This window comes from Talaromyces atroroseus (assembly GCF_001907595.1).
Source record: "Talaromyces atroroseus strain IBT 11181 chromosome Unknown scaffold_10, whole genome shotgun sequence".
In the NCBI taxonomy this organism is placed as follows: Eukaryota; Fungi; Ascomycota; class Eurotiomycetes; order Eurotiales; family Trichocomaceae; genus Talaromyces; species Talaromyces atroroseus.
The window spans coordinates 1260574-1285108 of NW_017971442.1; the positions used below are offsets into that span (position 1 = coordinate 1260574).

The 24535-nt window shown below is 49.0% G+C and overlaps 11 protein-coding genes across 11 annotated transcripts; 5 read left to right on the forward strand and 6 right to left on the reverse strand.

Moving 5' to 3' along the window:
• Positions 1-970: 970 nt before the first annotated feature.
• Positions 971-2491, reverse strand: UA08_07235 (hypothetical protein; the record flags this gene model as incomplete). The annotated part of the gene is made up of 2 exons (XM_020262154.1): positions 971-1327; positions 1412-2491. The coding sequence occupies 2 exons, from the start codon at positions 2489-2491 to the stop codon at positions 971-973; spliced, it is 1437 nt and encodes a 478-aa protein (XP_020117854.1).
• A 1012-nt stretch (positions 2492-3503) lies between these two features.
• Positions 3504-5084, reverse strand: UA08_07236 (putative ATP-citrate synthase subunit 2; the record flags this gene model as incomplete). The annotated part of the gene is made up of 2 exons (XM_020262155.1): positions 3504-4520; positions 4644-5084. 2 exons carry the CDS (start codon positions 5082-5084, stop codon positions 3504-3506), a joined length of 1458 nt encoding a protein of 485 aa, XP_020117853.1.
• Positions 5085-6969: 1885 nt separating this feature from the next.
• On the forward strand, positions 6970-9201 carry UA08_07237 (ATP-citrate synthase subunit 1; the record flags this gene model as incomplete). The annotated part of the gene is made up of 5 exons (XM_020262156.1): positions 6970-7103; positions 7159-7275; positions 7345-7534; positions 7618-8713; positions 8768-9201. The coding sequence occupies 5 exons, from the start codon at positions 6970-6972 to the stop codon at positions 9199-9201; spliced, it is 1971 nt and encodes a 656-aa protein (XP_020117848.1).
• A 513-nt stretch (positions 9202-9714) lies between these two features.
• On the forward strand, positions 9715-10429 carry UA08_07238 (hypothetical protein; the record flags this gene model as incomplete). The annotated part of the gene is made up of 2 exons (XM_020262157.1): positions 9715-9937; positions 10047-10429. 2 exons carry the CDS (start codon positions 9715-9717, stop codon positions 10427-10429), a joined length of 606 nt encoding a protein of 201 aa, XP_020117847.1.
• Positions 10430-10587: 158 nt separating this feature from the next.
• On the reverse strand, positions 10588-11678 carry UA08_07239 (GPN-loop GTPase 2; the record flags this gene model as incomplete). The annotated part of the gene is made up of 3 exons (XM_020262159.1): positions 10588-11223; positions 11291-11418; positions 11453-11678. 3 exons carry the CDS (start codon positions 11676-11678, stop codon positions 10588-10590), a joined length of 990 nt encoding a protein of 329 aa, XP_020117628.1.
• Positions 11679-11925: 247 nt separating this feature from the next.
• UA08_07240 (hypothetical protein) lies at positions 11926-13244 on the forward strand (the record flags this gene model as incomplete). Its single annotated transcript, XM_020262160.1, has 4 exons — positions 11926-11964; positions 12016-12043; positions 12123-12378; positions 12443-13244. 4 exons carry the CDS (start codon positions 11926-11928, stop codon positions 13242-13244), a joined length of 1125 nt encoding a protein of 374 aa, XP_020117629.1.
• Positions 13245-13522: 278 nt separating this feature from the next.
• UA08_07241 (hypothetical protein) lies at positions 13523-14409 on the reverse strand (the record flags this gene model as incomplete). Its single annotated transcript, XM_020262161.1, has 2 exons — positions 13523-13965; positions 14034-14409. 2 exons carry the CDS (start codon positions 14407-14409, stop codon positions 13523-13525), a joined length of 819 nt encoding a protein of 272 aa, XP_020117630.1.
• A 1063-nt stretch (positions 14410-15472) lies between these two features.
• Positions 15473-17426, reverse strand: UA08_07242 (hypothetical protein; the record flags this gene model as incomplete). The annotated part of the gene is made up of 8 exons (XM_020262162.1): positions 15473-15515; positions 15578-15730; positions 15809-15880; positions 15952-16263; positions 16320-16626; positions 16693-17002; positions 17050-17248; positions 17332-17426. 8 exons carry the CDS (start codon positions 17424-17426, stop codon positions 15473-15475), a joined length of 1491 nt encoding a protein of 496 aa, XP_020117631.1.
• A 543-nt stretch (positions 17427-17969) lies between these two features.
• Positions 17970-19574, forward strand: UA08_07243 (hypothetical protein; the record flags this gene model as incomplete). The annotated part of the gene is made up of 3 exons (XM_020262163.1): positions 17970-18109; positions 18162-18744; positions 18840-19574. 3 exons carry the CDS (start codon positions 17970-17972, stop codon positions 19572-19574), a joined length of 1458 nt encoding a protein of 485 aa, XP_020117624.1.
• A 519-nt stretch (positions 19575-20093) lies between these two features.
• UA08_07244 (hypothetical protein) lies at positions 20094-20698 on the reverse strand (the record flags this gene model as incomplete). The annotated part of the gene is made up of 2 exons (XM_020262164.1): positions 20094-20386; positions 20440-20698. 2 exons carry the CDS (start codon positions 20696-20698, stop codon positions 20094-20096), a joined length of 552 nt encoding a protein of 183 aa, XP_020117625.1.
• A 1777-nt stretch (positions 20699-22475) lies between these two features.
• Positions 22476-24252, forward strand: UA08_07245 (hypothetical protein; the record flags this gene model as incomplete). Its single annotated transcript, XM_020262165.1, has 3 exons — positions 22476-22850; positions 22948-24182; positions 24228-24252. The coding sequence occupies 3 exons, from the start codon at positions 22476-22478 to the stop codon at positions 24250-24252; spliced, it is 1635 nt and encodes a 544-aa protein (XP_020117626.1).
• Between the last annotated feature and the right edge of the window lie 283 nt (positions 24253-24535).

Here is a 24535-nt window from a genome sequence, read left to right on the forward strand (position 1 = left end):
AGACACACCGCTTATTTTACATTTTCAGAGAGGCTTGCAGACTATCTTGCATCACTGCGAAGTCAAGGGATGGTTACCTACGAAAGAATACCTGATGATCTTCTACGCAGAGCCTACATCTTTGAGGCAGAGCCGAATGAGGGGTGGCGGAGCGTCGTGCACAACATGCATCAGTAGTCATTGAACCAGCTGCAAATGTCTCAACGCAGACCTTGACCAGACGGCTACCGAGGCTTGCGTATAAATCTGCAGAGTACCGCGAGGGATTCCATTCGGCTTTATCGGGCCCATCCGACTCTGACACGGATATTGACCCTCAGTGGAGGAGACGAACCTACTCCCAGCATATCGCAATCTCTGGCAGTGACCTTGAAGCTTGTCTCGACTACCAAGATATGCTAGACCTCCTAGGGCCCACGTCCATCGCCAGCAAGAACAAACTAGGGGAGAGGGGAGCGGTGAACAAGAGGGACGGTTCATACAAAGGGCAGTAAAGAAGGGAAAGGAAACATACGACAGAATCAGATACTTTTGCGAAGGCCTATGTTATGGTCAGATGTCAATTAGAGTTTGTCAATACTTAGAGCAGATTTACGGATTGTTAATTGTCAAGGGCATGTAAAAAGAATCATTTTCCAAGTTACCTTCCTAATTGAGAAATGTTAGGGCTCGTCCCCACATGGGTATCATCACCGCAAGCCCGTGCTGCATTTTGTACCGAGTTAGAATTCTTAGAGTTTGCGTTTGCCAGCAGCGTCATGTTTGCTGCTATCAATGTAAGACACCTAAATAAAAACATTCCATATGCCCTTGAAATCAAGCCAATATACTCCGGGACATTGAAAATGACTATCTAACATGTCTTGCACGACATCGTCCTACCTATTAAATAAACTAGTCATATTCCCTGTTCATCATGTCATAAATCATTAAACAGCCCTAGACACAGAACAGAAAAAGAAGAGTAACATCACAACACAAACTCTGCTTTCGTACACCTCTGTCCATATGTCTTCATTTTATCGAAAATCCGATCAATCATCCAGTTCGATTTCACAGTCCTGGGAGCTGCTATGCCTCTCATAGCGGCTGATGAGGTGAAGCAACTCCCATCGTCTTCGTGGTAGCGGTATTGAAGACAGTTCTCGTCATCAGCACAACGCTGACCACAGCCTTCCAGTGTCAATCCGAGTTTTGGTGATCTTTCCTCGTTGGCGACCTCGTCTTTGGCGCCATTGTCCCATCCAATGCGAAGGGATAGGATATCGGGAAGAATCATACGACGGAATGCGTCGCTATATAGTAGTAACTTTGTTGTGGGGTCGTCCTACACATGCTTTGTTAGTATGTGGAAGGAGATATAAATCAAGATGGGGCTGGGAAAATTAGAAGGACGAAGGAAATTACACACCAGCTTGAACCAATCTCTATCAAACTCCCACATCTCGCGAATGTCGTCCGGCTGCATGTGATGATAGGACACCAGAGGATAGCACCAGGCTCGTTTATCATAGATACTCGCAAAGTGGTCTAACTCCCAGGGCTTATCATTCTGCAATGTCGGCCAGGACCAATTAAGCCCAACGCCAGCATCAGCAAAAACTTTACCCAACACACAATCACCCGCCCATTGCGAAGCAGTGAACTCATCAAGCTCCGCTGCATTGGTAGCCAGATACTCCGATACTTTCTGCATGACGGGATTCGAAATCACAAACCCAGCGCCACCATAGGCAAATATAATATCTCCAATTTGCATGGGGAACCCCAAATACCAGTCTCGCTGGGGGTCCAGCTGCGACAACCAGGCGACAAGGTTAGGCCATAAGAAATACGAGTCGGCCTCCATGAAGACAAACCACTTCGCATCTGGTTTCAGTTCCAGCGCGGCGGGGATCATAGGCAGGAATTTCCATTTATCCAGTTTCCAACCAGGATTGTTCTGTCTTCCGAATGGTCCGTTGGAGTCATCGCCATAGTCTGCCGGGGTCAGAGCCTCGCGGCCCTGCGCATGTATGCGATTGTACAGTTCGAATTCTGGAATGTTGCGTTTTACATGTTCATTGATTCGACTCAGGACATCGTGCGTCTCAACGCCTGCAATCGTTTCTTTATAGTCGGAGAAGATGGCGAAGTTGGGGACGGAGGAAAATGTTGTTTCGAGATGGACAGGCACCTTGCCTAGTGCTTCTGTCACGCCGGTCTTGAGAATAACCAGAATGTCATCCATGCCGGGGAGGTTGGCATTGTGATTGTTCATCATGCTGCTGCCGCCGCCGTCGCCGGCAGCGGAACCAGACGAAGCAGCATGGCCGTCGTCACTGGCAGCAGCTAGTGGCAGGTTATTTGAGTCCGCAACGAGGAATTGCTGGAGCAAGAGAGAATCTGGCCTGCGCAGCCATGACCAGAGCAGTCCCAGGCTGAGAATTGGCGCGATAACGAGAATCCAGGTGCGCGAGCGCAGCCGGTGCAGAGGCGGTTGCAGCTGCATGACGTTATTTCTCCGACATGACCGAAGCTCACATCAGAAGAAAAGCCGACGTCAGAAAGAATATGTGATTGAGTAGAAATTCGAATCATGAATTAGAACATTTACAAGAGAAGTAGACAGGAAAAAAAATTTGGTAAGAAAGGCGAATTGCAGCTGGCAGAGAGCGAGCCAGCCATCTGGAGCCACCCGCATGCACGACGATGACGCGCGTCAATCTGGTTCCCCGATATGAAGTAAGTTTGTAGTAGTATTCTATCTAGTATGTGCCATATTGCCATTGCATACTATGGATGAAAGTCCTGGTGCAACCTTTTTATCGCAAATAACCGGAAATCCTTGACTTGGATCGCAGCCACAGCCGTTTCTGTCGATGATTCATTCATCATCCGTCCGCTTTCGACGTTCAGGGACAAGAAAAGCGCTTGATGTCTTATCTCACCAGTTTATATGCGCTATACTGAAAAAAATTAGGAAGCATGCTGGAAAAGATGGGTTCTTACCCAGAGACCCTAACGGTTAGGGTTAAGAGAGAATCATACCTTGGGATGGTTTCCCAACCTGCCGGATAAGGTTACTATGCATAAAGACGTCTCTCCCGAATCAATCGAACGCAATCTATATCAGTTCAACGAAAAAATGTACCAGAAACAGGCCCAAACAAGTTCTGCCGTAGATTTTCTATCTAATCAACTTTTTGCCTTTGTGTGAATTCTAGTAGAAAATTACTATTCCGTGCTTGTTGGATTTCTGGAATTCCGAGTCATGTCATCGTCGCTGTTCTCTCTCCCTCCTGTCACATAAACCATGAATCAAATCCAATCATGAACCATGCCATGCCCATGAAAATTATTGCAAACACCAAGTACATGATACGATTATAAAGAAAAAGGCGAGAAAAAAAACCAGAGGAGGCGCATCCACAGAGAGAGAATAAGAAAGAGGGCAAGATAAAAAAGAGGCATTAAGAAGATCATGCAACAAAGGAAATAGATCTCAAATTACTCTAATATATTTAAGCAGATCCGAATTCCTTGACATCGGTCTTCTTGCCATTCAAGGCCAGAGGAACAATACCACTGACGTGCATTTCGGGTCCGTAGACGTGCATGTTGAGACCCAATTCCTCACCGACGGCCTTGATGTTCTTCAGACCTTCCTGGTAGTTAGGACCGGCACGACGAACCCAGATCTGGACCTTGTGCTCGTTGAGAGTAGAGGCGACCTCCCGCAGGGCGCGGATGACACCCTTGAAGGTGCTGGCGACGTTGGTGAAGTTGGCAATACCACCGCCGATGAAGAGAACCTTTCCTTCGGGGTGTTGAGGGGCGCGCAGCATGAGATCCAAGACTGTGCGGGCGTAGTTGAAAGTCTGTGTCTCGGTGGGAGCTCCAGAGTATTCACCGTAGTTGGCGAGCTCACTCACGTAGCCAGCGGACGCAATAGCGTCTGCGTAGACAACCGAGGCACCACCACCAGCGACCAAGGTCCAGATACGGCCAGTGGAGTTGAGGATAGTCAGCTTCAAGGAAGCACCAGTCTTGGCGTCCATGTCGGAAATGAACTTTTCCTCCTTGCTAAGTTCACGACCGAAAGGAGCTGGGAATTCAATCGGCGGGCCAGCGTCAACGTTGACCTTGCCGTCACCCTTGGGGGCGGGCAGGCCCAAAGCAGACGGGCTACGAGCGATGGCCCATTTGGTACCGCACTCGAACTCGGCGGTTTGGTCGAGCTTAGCGGCCAAGTCGAGGAAGTGGACCTCGGCGGAGGTGGCGTCGGCGTTGGGGATGACAACGAGAGGGTTGATCTCGAGGTAGGTGAACTGGGAGTCAACGTAGACAGCGTACAGACGAGAAATGAAATCAACCAAGACGTTGTGGACACCCGAGGGAACCTTCTTCAGTAGAGTAGCTGCAATTTCTTCATTGGAGGGGTATTTCTTGAGGTTGACAGGGATCAAAAGCTTCTCAGCCTTTGCGTCGACATCACCGACATCGACACCACCCTCGTGGGTGAAGAGAATCCAGTCGCCCTAAACAGAAATAAGATGGTATGTCAGATCATCGTGTCGTTCTTTTTTTTTTTTTTTTTTTCACTTTAGATTTCTTCATTTGCATGCCGAAAATCTCTGTTGTTTTCTTCATTGTTTACTTACCTCTCGCACAGAGTGGATGTTGACGTAGTATTCAGTTTCCTGGGGATGAGGCACAAATGGCTCAACCAAGAATTGTCGCAGATAACCCTTGACAGTCTCGACCTGGATTTCCTTGCCAGCGCGGGCTTCAATCCAAGCTCGGGCTTCGGCCCAGGTCTTGTTCAGGGCGAGCAGGCCGCTCTTGCCTCGACGCTTGATCAATTGATCTGGCTTGGCGACGAACTTGGCGTCTTTGGCCAGCAGCCATGGGTATGTGGCCTCAGCCTGGTCAAGGACACCGTTTACGTCGGCATCCTCAGGGAAGTACAGGGAGGCGAGCTTGGGAGGAGGGTTGTGAGTAGAAGCACGAGGGAGCGGCGTGGGCTTGATGACTGGAGCACGAGTGAGGTGGTAGTTCAAGATGGCCTTGCCATCGGCTTCGAGAATGGATTTGGCGGACATGGTGTGTATGTGATGGATGGGGGGTGAGGGGTGGCTATGAGATTATTCGCAGGACCACACTTGATTGTTGCAGAGCAGTAGACGCAGCAACGGAAGCAACAGCAGTAGCAGGAGTAGACAGCGACAGCAAGCTGCACAACAGACAAACGCAACGCTGGATGGGAGGGAAAAGGGTATACGGGACTGGATTTCAAGCTGGCGGAGGGAGTTTGAAGTGAAATTGTTTAGAGAGCGCATCGGAAGCAGGAAGGCCACTAGCGCGCATTGGGCAAGAGCCAGCCAGGGCCCGTCAAAAGAGCAGAAACGGTGTTTTTGTTTCACCGTTGCCCCTTTGGGCCTAGCGTTACCGTACGGATACCGCGCACCTTGCTGTCCGTGGCACGCCGCGCGGTGTAAAGAGCGTAACGCGCCAGTACAGCTTTCGTTGAGCAAGGGGCGGTCCCACCCGTCCCCAACCTCAGGCAACGACGTATTCTTGAAATCCATTGAATTGATACGACGACAGATATCAGGGAATCCTTCCATGCTCGTTACGACGTCGGGAATTATACAGCTGGTGCTAGTTTAGTGGCGGCCCCCTCGGGCTTAGCGGCACCGCTGCTTATAAGTGTGATATTGGTTGGGCTGCGAGAGAAGGGAACTTGACCTGGATACTTGACGGGCCGCTTGGCCCCAGAGCCTACTTCTATTGACATTGCATCTACTATCTAGTTAACTCACCATCTAGTCACTATTCTAACGAATCGGAGCTAAGTATGTGCGATCACATGTTTCCAATACCGAGTCAGTTTGATATCTCAGAGAAAAAAAAAAGGATATGACAGATCTTGTCCAGGATGAATGGATTACTATATATCAACATTAGTACTTCGTACACAGCCTGAAGTTCCTCGGGTCAAGACGCGTGCAAAGCAACATTCATCGGTCACCGATCTATATCGTGAAATAAAAGTCGAGATACTCATCAGCCATCTCTCAATCCTTCGACGAGAAACTCCGACACAGAGCTAGGAAAGCGTCAGAGACGGCGCGGGCCCGGAGTATGTTAGGGCCGACTATTCCTCTCTGGGAGAGGCTTCCAGAATGCCTTCCATAGCTCGGGGGGGGGGGGGCCATTGTCAGACTGTATCGACGGGTACTCACTCCGCAAGGATGCCCGATGCGATGAATGCCATTCACTACGCCGTACAACATACTCACTGCGTAGTTACTCTGTATGGTTACGTAGGTTTGCTCGTACGACAGACACCCAGCTGGTCCGTGTCGCACTAGTTGAACTTGACGGCGATCGGCTCTGAGTGAGGAGCCCCAGGCACCAACAAAAAAATACAGCCAGCTTCCCACCAAAACAGCGAGTTTCTGTGGGGACAAACTGTTGAGCCAGGCGGGCGACGGAGTGCGATCTCCGTGGATAAAATACGGTGTCGATACCCTGCGGTAATACGCCAGCCTCCTTGCGCCAATCATTCTCGGCCGGCGCGCCAACCACCGTACCGCGCTAGTCCTGCTGCGGCCGCCATTTTTTTCGCCCAGCTGAGTTAGCTTCCTTCCTCGACCTAAACTATCGTCCCTCGTCCATCGGGCTTGCCTTTCTGGTCCATTCGACTCACTCCTCCCTCCTCCTCCATCTGGAAGCTTGTCCTCTTGCTTCTTATTCATTCTCTGTCTGTCATCCGCCATCTGTCGGTGTTGTTGATCCAACAAGGAAAAGAAAAGAAAGGAGAAAAGAGCGTTGCTGTCAAGTAAGGGTGAGCTGTAACCCCCTCCCTCGGCGTTCTGCTGCACAATTCTTTCCATGGTGCCAATGGCTTCAAAATCCAGGATTTGGTGACCGTCTTGCTTACACCATTCTACTCGTTCAGCAGCGCAATATATTTGATCCAAGATGCCTTCCATTGCTCCTGCAGCTGGCGTGACGAGCGCCAACGACAACATCACCCGCTTCGACCCTCCTTCTCGTCTCCTCAGCCCCGTCGCCCAGCACACTCTGTTCCACAACAAGACACGATGCTTCGTCTAGTGAGTTTTGTCTTTGTGCGCTAGTCGAAATGGCCATGCGATTGACCAAATACAGTGGTATGCAACCCCGTGCGGTGCAGGGTATGCTCGACTTCGACTTTATCTGCAAGCGTAGCACCCCCTCCGTTGCCGGTATCATCTACACCTTTGGCGGTCAGTTCGTCAGCAAAATGTGAGCGCAGCCCAACCTTGATTTTTCATGTTGGGAAAGGAACTAACTCGGCTTGTCGCAAAAATATAGGTACTGGGGAACTAGCGAGACCCTGCTTCCAGTCTACCAGGACGTTGAAAAGGCTTTCGCCAAGCACAGCGATGTCGACACCGTCGTCAACTTCGCCTCTTCACGATCCGTCTATAGTTCCACAATGGAGTTGATGGAATTGCCTCAAATCAGAACCATTGCCATCATTGCTGAGGGTGTCCCTGAGCGAGTACGTGCTACCTAACTATCAGCTAATCATTAACGTCAAATGAGCTGTACGCTGACTCGTTTTGCTTTTTTTTCCCCTAACAGAGGGCACGTGAAATCTTGGTTGTCGCCAAGGAGAAGGGTATCACCATCATTGGACCCGCCACCGTTGGTGGAATCAAGCCTGGTGCTTTCAAGATTGGTAACACCGGTGGTATGATGGACAACATTGTTGCCTCCAAGCTCTACCGCAAGGGTTCTGTCGGTTACGTCTCCAAGTCCGGTGGTATGTCTAACGAGTTGAACAACATCATCTCCCAGACCACCGACGGTGTGCACGAGGGTGTTGCCATTGGTGGTGACCGTTACCCCGGTACTACCTTCATTGACCATCTCCTGCGTTACCAAGCGGACCCCGAGTGCAAGATTTTGATGCTTCTCGGTGAAGTCGGTGGTGTGGAGGAATACCGTGTGATTGAGGCCGTGAAGAGCGGCGTCATTACCAAGCCTATTGTCGCTTGGGCTATCGGTACTTGCGCCAGCATGTTCAAGACTGAGGTCCAGTTCGGTCACGCCGGTGCCTCCGCCAACTCCCAGCTTGAAACTGCCGTCGAGAAGAACAGACACATGCGGGAAGCTGGCTTCCACGTTCCCGACACATTCGAAGAACTCCCCCAGGTCCTGGCTAATGTCTACAAGAACCTCGTCGCTGATGGCACCATCGCTACCTTCAAGGAGCCTGTTCCCCCCAAGATCCCCATGGACTACTCTTGGGCCCAGGAGCTCGGTCTTATCCGTAAGCCTGCTGCTTTCATTTCCACCATCTCCGATGACCGTGGTCAGGAACTTTTGTACGCCGGCTTGCCCATCTCCGATGTTTTCCGTGAGGATATTGGTATCGGTGGTGTCATGTCTCTGCTGTGGTTCCGCCGCCGCTTGCCTCCATATGCTAGCAAGTTCTTGGAGATGGTTCTTATGTTGACTGCTGACCACGGTCCGGCCGTCTCTGGTGCCATGAACACCATCATTACTACCCGTGCTGGAAAGGACTTGATCAGTGCCTTGGTCTCTGGTCTGCTTACCATCGGTTCTCGTTTCGGTGGTGCTCTTGACGGTGCTGCTGAGGAGTTCACCAAGGCGTTCGACCGGGGCCTCAGCCCTCGTGAGTTCGTTGATACAATGCGCAAAGAGAACAAACTCAGTATGTCTTCACCTGTTGTACGTGGAACAAGAAGAAAAGAGCTAACATGAACAGTTCCCGGTATTGGCCACAAGGTCAAGTCTCGTAACAATCCTGATCTTCGTGTCGAGTTGGTCAAGGAATATGTGACCAAGAACTTCCCCTCACACAAGCTCCTAGATTACGCCATCGCTGTCGAGACTGTCACGACTTCCAAGAAGGACAACCTCATTCTCAACGTCGACGGATGTGTCGCCGTTGCCTTTGTTGACCTCCTCCGTAACTCGGGTGCTTTCTCCGCCGAAGAGGCTGAAGACTACCTGAAGATGGGTGTCTTGAACGGCCTTTTCGTCCTTGGACGTAGCATCGGTCTCATTGCCCACTACCTCGACCAGAAGAGACTGCGCACTGGCTTGTACCGTCACCCATGGGACGACATCACCTACCTACTCCCCAACGTCTCCAAGGGTGCTCCTGGTGCGGAGGGCCGTGTTGAGGTCAGCATTTAAAGCGTTTTGTTCTTTTTTTTTCGTTTCCCTGTTTCCAGCACCGAACTGTTTCAGCATTTTAATGCCTATTTTGGTTTTTCATTTCGAAAATCTTTTTTTTTTCCCCAATTTCCTTTGTCCTTATGTTTATGACAGCTCACCGGGTGTTCCTGAACTACACGATGTAGTCCTGTACGTGGCATGACAATGGGGATGGCACGAGGTGCGCATGTACTCGGCGTAGAATTATATAATGATGGGTAGAATGGTTAATCTGACGAGTTTCCAATGATGCGTAAACAATAAATCCAAAAAGTGTTTTAGTACGTAGATTCGTTCTCATTGGCCAGCTGCAGCTGCCAGCCGCTAGTCAAGTTGCAGCTTGGGTTTCCACTTCCCGCTCGTTGGCTCCGGAGCCGTAGGCGGGCAAAAAAAAGTTACACTCCGAAACGACGTGGGACGGACTAACTTGCCATGCAACGCATGCAACTGACTATCTAGCATAAAAGACACAAATATAAAACCAAACCAACAATGGTCCGCATCAAGCATCGCTACCTACTAGTCGACATCCTCTACCCAGAACCCTCATCAGCAGCAACAATAACAACAGCATCCTCCCTCCCACAACATCTTCGCTTCCACCCTCCAACACCAGATACGTTAAGCTCAAGTGTTCTGGCACGACTACTACGCGACACCGTGTCAGATTTATTCGGTGATTATGGGGTGGGGAAGCTAGGGGGAGCTTCGACGGGTAATTTGATCAGTATGGCTTTTTTTTTTTTTTTTTTGTTTTGTTTCATTTCATTTCTCAGAGAGAAGGAGCTTTTTGTACTAATATTTTGGTGGTGTCACATTGGTAGTCAAATATTTATCCCCCGCGACATCGACTGTGATCATACGGTGTCCTCGCGCCGCGTATAGATTGGTCTGGGCCGCGCTTACGTATATCAATTCCATACCTGCGCCGGCTCCTTCTGCTTCAGCAAAGAAAGCGGATACGGTGAGAAGTGCGGTGTTTAGGGTTGTGAGGGTCTCGGGAACTATGCGTAAGGCGGAGGAGGAGGCTATTAGGAGGGCGAGGAGGGAGATTGGGAGGACGAAACGCGGGTATGATGGGTTGGAGGGTTTGTTTGGTAGGGATGCTGTTTCTGGGGACAGGGAGAAGGATGACGAGGATGATGATGGGGCTGTGTTTGGGATGGATGTTGATGACGAGGAGGAAGATGACGAGGACGAGGATTAAATGGGTAATTTTTTTTTTATTGCTTGTTTGTTTGTGTCAGTTGTTTATTATGCGAGATACCCCCTTGTGCAAATATTGATGTCAAACTATCCTGTTGATGGATAGATATTATTATTTATATACATGAATATACCTCCCTGGCATATTGTGTATCTGTATCACGACTTCCGAATAACTTTTGTACCGCTGTCAGCTATCATTCCTTGAAAATCAAGCTCGTCCTCATCCTGACTCTGAGCCGAGGCCTGTTTAGCTTTGGCCTCCTCTTCCAACGCTCTTCTCTCATGCTCATCATATTCCTCTTTAGCATCCAGCCACCTCTCCTGTACATCATGAATATTCAAGTCTCCCCACCCTTCCCTCACGGCAACCTGCCATATCGAATCATTCGCACCTTCAGCCGGCCCAAACGCATATCCACTGGCGCGATCAATAACCTGCAACAAATGCATCATGCTTTTCTTATCCTCGACAGCCAGGGTCTCAAATGCCACCAGAGCAAATTCCTGTACCAAGTCAACAATGGCCTGGTTCAAGGCACCGAATTTTGCATGTGATAGGCGCGATGTTTCGGCTTCGAGATGCGGTAGGAGATAGTTGAGGTCTTGGACCTCTGTGTAAAAATCGAGATTGAAAGGAAGAGCGGAGTAATTGCTTAGGTTATCAATTTTTGTGAGCACGTTGATGTGTGGGAGGTCCATTTGGAGCATGGATCGGAGTGATAGGAGCAGCGCGGAAATATACATTGATGGTAGCGTTAGACTATATGAATCGACGAGGTGAATGACTATTAACTGTTCTTCCCGTTAGCTAAAACACAACTGCTTTATTAAAAAAAACGTATGGCAAAGGCGGACATACTCGGTATCCAAGCTTCGATATTCGAAAGAATATATTCCGTAGTGACGAGTGATGTGTGAATAGCTCGACCTGGCCAGGGCAGTCGAAGATAATATAATCCTCTGTCCAGACGTCATATCCATTAGTCACTGGAATTAGAAATTGTAAAGCAGAAAAACTCACCCTCTAGCCCCTTTAGCCCTTTCTCCAGCCATTCAAAGTTATTCTCAAGCTCTTCCAGCGCATATAGAACCCCGCCATTCGGCCCAAGAGTATCTTCTGCCATAATCTCTTCCAAGGTCACCAGGTCGCGCACGTCCAGCGCACACGGATATGATGTATGATCATTAGCAGGATCCAAATTCACGACGGAGCATCTCCGCCCAATAGCTCCCATGAATTGATGCATTCCATTGCAATAAGTCGACTTCCCCGCTCCCGGAGGCCCGATAACCAGCTGGGCGAAAGGCATGCTGTATTTCCTGGCTATATAACACTCAGCGAGGCATAACAGTACGACTCGACTCTCCTGTTCGAACAAATTCCACGGAAAAGCGCAAAGCAAGTCTAGAGCAACTGACAAGAGGCAAAAGAAAGAGCGAGAACATGGCGATAATATTCAGGCGGTATCGAGCGGCAGAAAAGTGTCCCGCAAAATGGAAGCTTCGATTGGCCGCGCGGGTCGATCACCGCGGGTGAGCTTCACAAAACGCAACTGCAGAAAACAATTGCCATTCTACCTATAGCTGTACATTCGCGCCATGTCACATTCTAGTATGTCCCTTTCATTCTTGGAATGCATGTTTGTTTGACAGAGAGCTTGAAATAACTGACTGCGATTCGGAAATTCCAGATCAATTCACCGTCGCATCTCCGCCGACGGATGCGATCTCCGCGCTCAAGTTCTCTACCGCTCCAGACTCCACCAGAATAGTCGTCTCGTCATGGGACAAGAATGTTTATTTGTATGATCTACGCGACGAGAATGGGGTCGTTGGTACGGGGAAGCTCCTCCAGAAATTTGAACACCGAGCGCCAGTGTTAGATGTTTGTTTCGGTGCAAACGAGGATGAAATCATCACGGCAGGGTTGGATTGGGACGTCAGAAAGTAAGCTTGTTTCTTCAAGATTAACTTACTATTATATGGAAAGTAAGCTCTTACACACTTTCAGGATCGATGTGAATACATCTACGCAGACCGTACTTTCCAGTCACGAAGCAGGTGTCAAATCCGTCGTATACAGCAAGGAACATTCAATTGTGATCTCGGCCTCATGGGATTCAACACTTCACGTCCACAGACTAAACGCAGACTCTACACCGGCGGTAATCCCACTGCCGTCAAAGCCATTCTCCCTTTCACTCTCCCCCACAAAGCTCGTGGTCGCCATGGCTTCTCGAGCACTACACATCTACGATCTCAAATCACTCACCCTCATAACCGACCAAGCCGACATGCAACCACCGTCAGTCAACAAAGTCGAGATTGAGCCCTGGCAGCGCCGCGAAAGCAGTCTCAAATTCATGACGCGGGCCGTTGCATGCATGCCTGACGACGCTGGGTATGCCTCTTCGAGTATCGAGGGCCGAGTTGCGGTGGAATGGTTCGATCCATCTACCGAATCGCAAGCCCGCAAGTATGCATTCAAGTGCCATCGACAAACCGTCGACGACGTAGATGTTGTGTACCCCGTTAACGCTCTCTCGTTTCATCCCATCCATGGAACGTTTGCTTCTGGTGGTGGTGACGGCGTGGTTGCTCTGTGGGACGGCATTGCGAAAAGGAGGATTCGTCAGTATCAAAAGTATCCGGCTAGCGTTGCTGCGTTGAGTTTTAGTTCGAATGGGAAGTATCTTGCTATTGCCGCTAGTCCCGGCTTTGAGGATGGAAAGGACGTTATTGAGCCTGGTTTGGTGCAGATATTTGTGCGCGAACTCGGTGAAACTGAAGCCAAGGGCAAGGGACCGAAATAAAAATTGACAAGCTATTACTTCTTACAAGTTTATAATAGATTATTTCTTCTATTGGCGGGTAGGCGAAACATTTCTGGTATGTTTACAAAAATCGGCGTCTCGCATTGTTGTATGTATAGATCAAATATACTCAAAGGATCAGATGATTTAGGGGGTTAAAAAAAACATATATATATGAATCTGTAAGCACAGATCATCAAAAATTATTAAATCATGCAATCTTTGGAAGCTATGCGGGTATTGACAAGAAAGAGAGGAGGTATTTTAGAGTCCCATGATTAGACGGCGGCTTTTCGTACCGACACCGAGCCATCTGGCATACCAAAGTATGCAGCAACAGGCTTCTGTCCTCCAATTGATCCCACAGCCTGAGCCTGCGGGGCAGTAAGTCCGCTGAAGATACCCACCTCGAGAACACCGGGGATAGCCTTGATCTTTCGTGCGAGGGTCTCAACTTCCCATACACCGGCGACACCACTCCCATCCTTGCCGGCCTTGACATCAGACGGAAGAAGCAACGGCTTGAAGGGGGCATCAATAATGAAGAATCCCTGGTCTGTCTTGAGCGGTCCTTCTTTGGCTGTGGAACTAAGACGAATAGCTGGTTTGATGCTGCCCAATTCAATCAATTTGTTGAGAACGCGATAGGCCGCGATCGGCGCCACTTCGATGGGGATGTATTTCCAGTTTGTTAAAAGACGGCTTTGTGATTTCCTAGAGTCTGTTTCCAACGATGTTTCATTAGGCCATGGAGCATAAATATACATACCTCGAGATCTGAATACGTACCAGCAACACAGATAAAAGCCTTTGCTTGCAGAGCGACTAGCTTTTCTTGGAAAAGACAAGCACCACCTCCCTTGATGCAGTTCAGGTCATCATCCACTTCGTCAGCACCATCGAATGCGATATCAAGCACAGTACCCTGTGGGATGGAGTCGAATTCGACAGCTGTCAACCCGGCCTTGGTAATGAGTTGTTTCGATTGATAACCAGTAGGGACGAATCGGGTCAGACTTGTATCAACGCCCAACGCTTTGATTGCATCGACAACGTAAACAATGGTTGTTCCACTCCCAATCCCAACCCACTTTGCGTCGGCTGGATAGTGGTTCTGGACTGCAACCTTGGCGGCTGCCTGTTTGGACGCTTCGACGCTGTCCATGTTGTGCTGCCGGTGTTTGCCTGGGTGTGAGAAGGACCTTCGACCGTAGGTGACTTTATTAGATGCTGGTGAAAGTACAAATGCGCTGGGATTGAGTATTGGCGCACAGCTTGTTCGATATCGTCTAATATTTGTGTTCGTTAGCGTTTCTAGTCTCCGAGAACGGCGTTTTTAAAACACCGGCTGGCGCATTGAGAACAGGACAAGCAGTCGAATAACCAGGCAATCCGAAAAGAAACACAAGCAAAGAAGCAGCAAGAGACTCACGTTGACAAGCGTATCGAAGGAGAAAATGGCAGAGCAACTAGTCTCATAAGGCACGTAGCTGACCGAGGTGGGGATTATATCTTTTCAAGCGTGCTTCCTACACGTCAGCACCGCCGATCAATATATACAGATCCGTCAATGGCCGTGGAACCCCGCGGGACAGGGGCAAAGACCGGGGTTGTTCTTTTCGATTGGGGTTGATGCTCAAATGGCTTATGATGGCGGGGAAGCGTCGGAGAAATTCCTGCCGCGCTGTGGCGTCATAGCGTCCCTTGACAGGACCGCCGCCGGGCCGACTGGCGTTCCGGCGGGCCCTTTACTTCTGCGTGGGGCCTTGGGGCCTGAAGAGTGAGGCCGAAGCAAGCTACAGTCTTAGATATGATTGATTCACTTCCAAAATTTAATCTTTATATGCTGTGTAAGTCAATACAGTGCCCAAAGAAAAGAAAATTACCCATACCGGTATCTGAGGATACCTAGGTAAAAGCTATATATTGCTGAATAGAACATATAATGTCTAATCTCGTCAAATCTGGCTATTAAAAGGCTCGAAAAAACATGAACTACTACTAGATTTAAAGCATAGCAGATCTTGTGGAGAATGCAAGGACGCTGCAATTTCCCATCTCCAAGCGAGGGTGCTGGGAAACGGGTTAAAGAGATCTCCAGCTTGCAAGCTTCTGAGTTATTCCACACGTCCTCGGGCGTTGGAATGCGAAGACAATACTATGGACAGAATCTCAGTTAGTCTCATATCCCAAGGAACCCAAGAAACCGTGCCTCAGTGTTTCCCGGATTAGATATCGCCCACGGTGGCAGTGTTGAACGAGGCCTCGACGCTGGATGCTCATATTCATGAGCAGCACTTCTTGAACAAATGCATGAAATGTATCCCGCTCACAACACATGCATGAAAGGCGCAGATTTGTCTCGCGGCCGATGCTTGCCCTGAGAGACACGTCTGTTGTGCACAAAATAGATACCTATCTGCGCCAGAGCAGCGAGCATCCCTACCGACACCATCGCAATCATGACGCGCAGCCCGTTCTCGTAGCTGCGAGGATGGTTAGCTTTAATGCGCGGGCATGCGTGCTGTGTATGTATCCTAGTATCTGCGTTATTAGAGACTTACAGTGGCTTGTCTGTCGCTTGGAAGTACTGTGCTCCAGCCACCAAGCCGCTGTTCGAAAACATAACCCATAAGCTATATTTGATTGATAATGGCTCTTAGCCGAAGACCCAGATAGAGCATCATTCAAGAGGAAAAGGACTCACGCAATGCTGATACTTCGCTCCCTCGGGTCTCGACAGTTGACCTGCACCCACGTATTGTGCAGCGGGTGGTAGCCCACTGCAAAGCTGTTCACTGCAGTCCAGAGCCCCCAGCGAGACCACCTGTTCACATGCGGCTGGACCGTCAGAGCCACGATCAGGGTGATCAGGTAACAAAGCTGGGCCATAACTATTATAGCTCCGCGCAGCTTGACCCGGTCGCTGAGATAGGCAAACCCGAACACGACTGCGAGCGCGAGCAAGGCACCTACCGCGGCAAGGGCATTGGCGTCAGTCCGGTCAAATCCGAGTGACCTAAACCGAGTTATCAGAATCCTCATAGAAAAAAAAGACATGGTTCTATTCTTTACATGATGATAGACGGGGTGTATGTCGTCAGCGGGCTCCACGTTGAAAACACGGCGAAACTCGACACAAAGTGTAGCCAGCGACGATAGTTCGACACAGTCTTCCACACAATCTGCAGCGAAATCCTTGCACCACGATTGTCTTCGGGGTTTCCCTCATCAGGGTTGTTCAATCTCGCAGTCAGAATCTCTTTGTCCGAGTCAGAGAACTTCACCAAGCCCGAGGACAGTAACGGCCGGGGAACGGCCGGGGACCCAGGCAAGAACAGAAGAAACAGAAAGAAGACGGAAATGGTGAAGAGGCCCTCAACTACGTCTCTGCGGCGTTAGACAAAGAATCGCGATGTTCTCGTTCGTTGCGTGGGGAAAGTCATACTCAGGAACAGCCATTGCCACCCTTTGAGACCACGACAGCCGTCCAGTTGCAGAATCCCCGATGCGATGAGAGGATTCAAGGCATTGCCGGAGAACATCCCGAAGAAGAAAACAGCCACGCGCGTGGCCAGTTCCTCTTTTCGGTACCACGTCGACAGCGTGTAAATGGCGCCCGGAATGTACCCGGCTTCGGCCACTCCGAGCAGCATTTTCAGGGCCAGGAACGACCCTCGGTTTCGCACGAACACTTGCATTGTGGCGAGTAGGCCAAACACGAAGATTTGGCCAGCCAGCCATTTGCGAGGCCCAACCTATTCTGGTCAGCCAATGTCTCGTTACCGGCATCCTTTTGGCTCACCCTTTGCTGGGCCATGTTGCATGGGATTTCAAACGCCACAATCCCAGCAAACAGAATCTGATTTCCTAGGTTGATTGTGGACTGCGTGACATGGATGTCTGTTGCAAAGCCGTCCGTAATGGCACTGGCAATATTCATGCGGTCCAGTTGGAAGACGAAGAAGCCCAGATACAGCAAGGGCAACACCGAGAAATCCACCCTGAAGGTCAAGAAAAAAAAAGCATATGTAAGCACGACGCCGGCTTTCAAGGTTTCCCATTTCCAGTGTTAATTGGCCCTCACTTTGTCCGCGCCTTTTTCTCGCTACTACGATCCAGCGATGACCGAGACCACACCGAAGGATCGCTATCGTCGGCTTCCTTGCCCTGGACGCCCATACTGAATCGAGGCCGATGCTAGGTCTTTATTAACATTGCGCAACATGAATAGGAAAGTTCAGCAGTCAGAGAGACTTTGTCAAACGAAATTAAAACAGCCTCGTATTAGGCTAGTCTACTATTAGGGTAAAGCTGGGAAATTGAGTGTAACTGCCCTGCAAGGTACTCAAAGCCTTACAAGGTCCTAGAAGTAAGGTGATAAAGCTCTATAAATTCCGAGCGTAATCCTAGACCGAGTGAAATAGCCGTTGCTTTACTTAAGCGAAGGGTGATGCGTTAGAACTGTAGTTAGGGTAAGCTCTTTTTATCCTGGTGGTAAACCAATACTTCCCGATGTGTACATAGCCCTAAATGAGTTCGGAAAGGACTAATCCCAAGAGGGAAAATCTAACATAAAATGGCGTGATAACCAATCGGTTTGGCGCCAGCTTCTGCCCCACCTTCGAGTTGATCTGTAATCCTGGAGGGAAGCGGAAGCTCACCAGGATATAAGATGCACTCTCCAACACTCTCGCGTTTCGGTTTTCCTGCTGCATCTGCAGAATGGCGGGCTCTCCAATCAAGCGCGTAGCGGTCATTGGCACTGGGCCGGCGGGAGCCATTGCGGTGGATGCCCTGGCCCAGGAGAAACACTTTGACATCATTCGCGTGTTTGAGCGTCGCGAAGGGCCCGGTGGATGCTGGTGTGTGCGCGACTCGCTAGCAAGAGCAAAAGAAAGAAGCTCACGGCTTTAGGATTGGCGACGTCACGAAACCGCCCGCCATCTCAGACCTGAAGGCGCTTGCCGAGCGGTCTGCGGATCCTGCATTGCCCATTCCTGCGACCCTCCCGGCGCAAACCCCAAAGCAGGACCAGCCTCGGTTCACGGAATCGTCCGTTTACCCCTACCTGGAGACCAACGTCGATGCGCTGCCAATGGAGTTCAGCCAGGAACCCATTCCTGTCGTGCGGAGCGAACAATCCGTGCAGAACCATGGACCAGATACCCCGTTCCGCAGATGGGACGTGATTAAAGGATACATCACCAGCCTGGTGGAACGCAACGGCTACAGCGATCTGATTTCGTACAACACGACGGTGGAGTTAGTGACCAAGGTTGGGTCGGAATGGGAAGTCACCCTGCGACGAGATGGCTCAAAGAGCGATTACTGGTGGGTGGAGAAATTCGACGCCGTGGTCGTCGCCAGCGGCCATTACTGGGTGCCATATGTGCCGCCCATTGAGGGCCTCGAAGAGTTCGAAAACCAGCGGCCCGGCAGTGTCATTCACAGCAAGCATTTCCGCGGTAGGGAGAAATACAATGGAAAGGCAGGTCAAGTGGAAACACGGGAGCGCTGATACCACGCTCGCTTTGGGAAAAGCAAAAAAAGGAAAAAGAAAAGAAAAAGTATGATTGCTAACGGACCCTGTAGCGAGTCGTCGTCGTCGGGGCCTCGGTGTCAGCAGCCGACATCGCGTTTGATTTGGCCGAGTCGACCACCGCAGAAGTTCACGCGGTCGTCATCGGTCATACTCCCAACGGCTATTTTGGCGATGAGGCGTTCAATCACCCGAGAATCCACAAGCACCCGTCGCTCCGCCGTGTCTCAGGCCGCACAGTGTTCTTGGAAGACCAGGGCGAGATTCAAGGCGTCGACACGATCATCTTTGGCACGGGCTATAGCTGGACGCTCCCCTTTTTGCCGTCGGTGCCCGTCCGCAATAATCGGGTGCCCGGGCTGTATCAGCATGTGGTTTGGATGCAAGACCCAACGCTTCTGTTTGTCGGCGCCGTCGGCGCTGGCCTGACTTTTAAAATTTTCGAGTGGCAGGCAGTCCTCGCGGCGCGATTGCTTGCGGGACGGGCCACCCTTCCGTCCCTAGAGGCGATGCAACGCTGGGAAAAGGACCGTGTAGCAGCACGTGGGGACGGCTTGAAATTCAGCTTGATCTTTCCGGATTTCGAAGACTACTTCGAGACCGTCCGGCACCTCGCGGGAGAGGGTGAAGGCGGGAAAGGCCGCCAGCTACCAATATTCTGTCCGGAGTGGGTAAAGGCGTTTATGGACGGACATAAGCGTAGGAAGGCCATGTGGAAGAGGAAGAATACCCAGGCCCGAGCTGCGTTGACAAAACAGTCCATACCAGAAGCGCGATCTCGCCTATAGACCTGACACCGCTCCGAATCATATTTTTCTATCTCTACTACTTCTGGAAACGCAGCGACGTTTACCATGAAAGACGCTCCGGAAGATATACCAGGAAGTTGCGCGGATGGGTCCTGAGTTGCTGAGATAACATGAAAATACTCAATAAGCTACTTTAAGTACAGAAGTATCTAGTGAGTACACTAGGAAATTTTTATAGATAGATTTACCATAAATTACCTAAGATAAGTCTGTTACCTCCATCAACCTCATCCCTGACCAAGCTCCACTCATCCTTCGAGACTATGTAGACTAAAAAGTGAACATGGCTGTTCTTGACTATCAGCCTGAGAGACTATTGCGGACTAGATAAATATGACTAAGATTAGGACTCCGTAGTGCCATAAGCCAGAATTTATAATATACATATACTTCCTCTACAAAGAAGTATAAATAATTAAGTCGACAAGTTTGAAAAATTATTACTGCATTGCAAGACTAAAGAAAAATATATAATTAACTAACAAATCATTGCACATTTCAAAATTCCTCAGGCCACAAAGATTGATAAGGCTTGCTCTTCTTGAGCAGTATTTTCTTCTTTGAATAACTTAGATTTTCCCACTCTTTATATAACGCAAAGTCTGCAGGCGAGACCCTAACTACGTAAGTCCGGATAGTTCCGGAGGGAATCTCCTCCTCGCACGGAGCTTCTTCAGGAGTTGGCTCTTTGTAGGTAGGTTCTTCAAGAGTCTGCTCTGCGTATGGGGCTTCTTCAAGAGTCTGCTCTGCGTATGGGGCTTCTTCAGCAGGAGCCGCGTCTTTATCAATTTCTTCAGTCTATTAGATACTTTCCAAAGTGCCAAAACTTGTGATCCTTACTGACCATTCGTCAGAGAACGCAAGTGAACGGGGAGAATCTCTAGTGCCATTTTCAACACAATGACATCAAACTGGTCATTCTGGCCAAGGATAGTGTTTAGCTCGTCCAGATTGGATGCTACTTCGGCAGACTGCAACATCTGTTCTAATCTTATTTTGATAGGATATGGAATCCATGCTTCATCTTTAGGGAGCTTTGAAAATGCATCCCTGGCTTCCCGGAGTAGATCAGGGAAGGAAAGCTCGTCACCGAAGAGCTGCATATAGTGTTGTGCGTAAGTTTTTAGACCCGCTATACCATACTTCCTTGATGCATGACAAACAAGGATACTTCGTCTATACTCTCTTGCGATTTCAGATACGCCCTTGTCGAGTGGCGAGTTTATCGTCTCATAATTTCCTGTGTATAAAAAGTGCACCAGAGAATGACGAGCATCCTCATGGATACCATATAATGTTACTGAAGAATATGCTGATGGCTGTGGAATTTGAGGGTATTTCTGAAGAATTCCTTCTGGAATGCTGTGTATTTTATCTCCGATCAACAGGGCAACGGGAGACGTTTCATAGGGCCAATATAAATAGTTAATGATGATGTTACTGTAACGTAAACGAGTTGACAGCGCTTACGATGATAAGGGTTGATGATAGTCAATCTTCAGAGATGCTTCTTCCATCACCATATCTTCCTCCTCCATGACGACAATAGACATTGCACTCTTGGCCTTTTTAAGGGACTGAGCCTTTTTAGTTCTCTGTTTTTTACCCATACTCGACGTGACAGCGTGTTGGCAAACAAGAATGAAGGAAGAAGGTGTTTAGTGACACGGAATAAACAAAAGGGCTGGTTTCATGAAGACGACTGCGCCGCAAAAAGAGAGGAAATGCAAGTATGAGTTGTTCTACAAGGGTGTCTATCTGACACGTCAGACGTACAGAGTTGAGGTATTCTATTGGGTTAATGTGTGAGACCCTATAGAATCGAAGTCCGTCCTATATTCTGAGTTTTATGAAGTTATTCCTATGAAGGTCAAAATCATAGGTAGTAATCCTGGATCTTTGGTGGTTCTGGGCGATAAGTCCCAGGGTGGGTTGAAACATGGGCCACGTAACCTAGATTCGATAAGTACCTGGGATCTCTCTAGTAGGAATGCGATTCTAGAAACTTATTTCTAGAATACTCCATATCGGGCTGTTGTGATAGTTTTTCAATTGTTCGTTATTCTTCTACTCTTGAGGGGCCGAAGGACTGGTTATATACATCATGTCCTTATCAGAACATCACAACGACCGAGATATTCAACATGGGTGTAAACCCACGGCCCTAGGACCAGAGAAGACCTACGGACCATGACCTCGGCCCCAGCGGACCGGAGGCGATTGAACATCTTGATAAAGTCTTTTTCTACACGGTATGCTGACGGGAAAAGAAGCTTTATACTGTATAACTACGATAGCAACTAATTTCAACAGAGATTCTTAACACAATCAAAGTTATATATCTCTAGCGCGCTGAGAAGAAAGCCTACCTAGCCGGGTACCAAAAGAAAAGGAAAAAAAAAGAAACAATCCACCGATGACTATGACTGTTTCACAGTAGCCAATAACTTGTATGATGAACATCAAGCCCATGGGCACATGAAGATATCAATAGAGCTGAACACGTATAACTTCGATTGGATGCTATTCCTTGAATCATCAAGCAATTGCCAACTAGTCTATTTTCTAGTGTAGATGAAATGCCTCGTCTCGTTATGGCCTATAGCATTTTATTTGATGCCTGGAAGTTGGAGCCTAGGAGCCTGAGAATCCTGAAGGAGGGGCTAGCCACTAAGCCGCATCTGGTTAGTTCCCAAGGTTATCGCTGCTGCTCGATTCGATCCGATCTGATCCAACAGCTAACATCAACATCATCGAATAGCAGCAATACAGGATTTCTTTGCAGTTGGCAGTTCGCCCTGGCAAAGCGGTGCAATCCACTTTCTTCCCCGCCTCATTGTTCCCCTCTGCTTCCACTCAAATACACGTCTGAGCCTGATAATGACCGACGCGTTTCCCATTGCCTTGGTGGGGCCATCCTCTAAAGAGAGGAAGTATGACCGACAGCTGCGTCTATGGGCGGCCAGCGGCCAACAAGCGCTCGAGCAGTCGCGAGTGCTGCTAGTGAACTCGGATGGTGCTATTGACGGCAGAAATACTACAGTTGGAGGTGTTGCTGGTGTCGAAACACTGAAGAACCTAGTCTTGCCTGGGGTGAGCGGCTTTACGATTGTTGATCCCGCTATCGTGACCGAGGCCGATTTGGGTGTGAACTTTTTTCTCGAGGAAAGCAGTTTAGGCAAATCGCGAGCACAGGAAACATGCGCGTTTCTTACGGAACTGAATCCGGACGTGGCTGGAGACTATAGATCTGAGGTGCGTTGCTCCTAATTGAACTATTTTGAATTTCCGTTCGATCTGTTTTGCTTGTTGCTAATGTCTGCTCTTCTTTATCTATATTCTTATCTTACAGCCAATATTAGAGCTTCTGAAGCAACCCGATTTCCTTTCCGATTATAAAATAGTGGTTGTTTCTGGCCCTATAAAACGATCCTCCCTCGATGCTCTCACCGATGCTGCTGAGAGCCTCGGCATCCCTCTGATCTATGTACGCTCTGTCGGTTTTTACTCCGTCTTCTCATTACAACTTCCCTCCGAATTCCCTATTGTCGAAACACATCCAGACCCCGAGTCTACGCAAGACCTGCGTCTGCTCAACCCATGGCCTGAGCTGCACTCGGCAGCTTCAGCAATTACGAACCTTGATGCACTAGATGATCATGATCACGGCCACGTGCCTTATATCCTTATATTATTACACTACTTGGATAAGTGGAAAGCTGAACATGGTGGCAAAGCACCAGAGAATTATAAAGAGAAGACTGCCTTCAGGGAATACGTCAGGGCCGGGGCAAGAACAAATACACCAGAGGGGGGCGAGGAGAATTTTGATGAAGCCGTTGCGGCCGTCCTCAAGAGCATCAACCCTTGGTCATTGCGAAGCAATATCCGCGAAATATTTGAGATGGATAAATGCAAGAATCTGGACGCGGATTCCGATAATTTTTGGATCATCGCTTCTGCACTGAAAGAATTCTACACAAAACATGCCGTTCTCCCCCTTCCCGGATCGCTACCCGACATGAAGGCAAAGTCCGCAGATTACATTGCCCTACAAAACATCTACAAAAGCAAGGCAAGCGAGGATATAAAGGAAGTTCTAGACACTGTTCGTGCCATAGAAACACGACTATGTTCACGAACCGTGCCCATTGCAGAGAAAGAAATAGAGGTCTTTTGCAAGAATGCATCTCACGTGAAAGTAATTTGTGGTCACCGAATACCTCATATCACCATTGATGCCAGTCAAACGCTCAAGGCCACCCGCTCAAACTTCGGAAACCCGGATTCCGTGATCTCGGTCTATGTCGCCTTCGAGGCTCTAGACGCTATTGTCGATGGCATCCAGAATGGACGTCTACCCGCCACAGCCCTAGACGATGACGCTACGTGGGATGCAACTATTGAACGATTACTACTCACAATTGCAGAAGACGAGAAGTCACTGAGTGAGGATGAGGATGTGCGCGATCGTGTAAGCAAAGCAGCCAAGGAGTTGCGTCGCACCGAAGGGGGTGAATTGCACAATATTTCCTCTCTGACTGGTGGATTGGTCTCCCAGGAAGCTCTCAAAGTGTTGACCAGGCAGTACGTGCCTTTGGATAATACCTGCTTATTTGATGGTATTGGTAGTCGCAGTGAGATGTTTCGGCTATGATAGATAAGGGTTTCTTCATAAGCCAGAAAGCAGAAGCATGCCTAAAGATAAATAGAACAAACGACTGAATAAATGTCCTCAATTCCTAAATCCTTCCTATATGCAAAAAAAAAAAAAAATAAAAAAAAAAAAAAAAAAAAAACCAAAAAGAAAAGAACTCAAAAGCTATTTTCATAGAGAGAAGATATGGTTCTTCGACACGTATAAAAGCAATTCTTGCGCCTGCCTGTACACCCCAAGATCTAAAACGTAACCAACGATAAAAAAGCACATACACCCATGT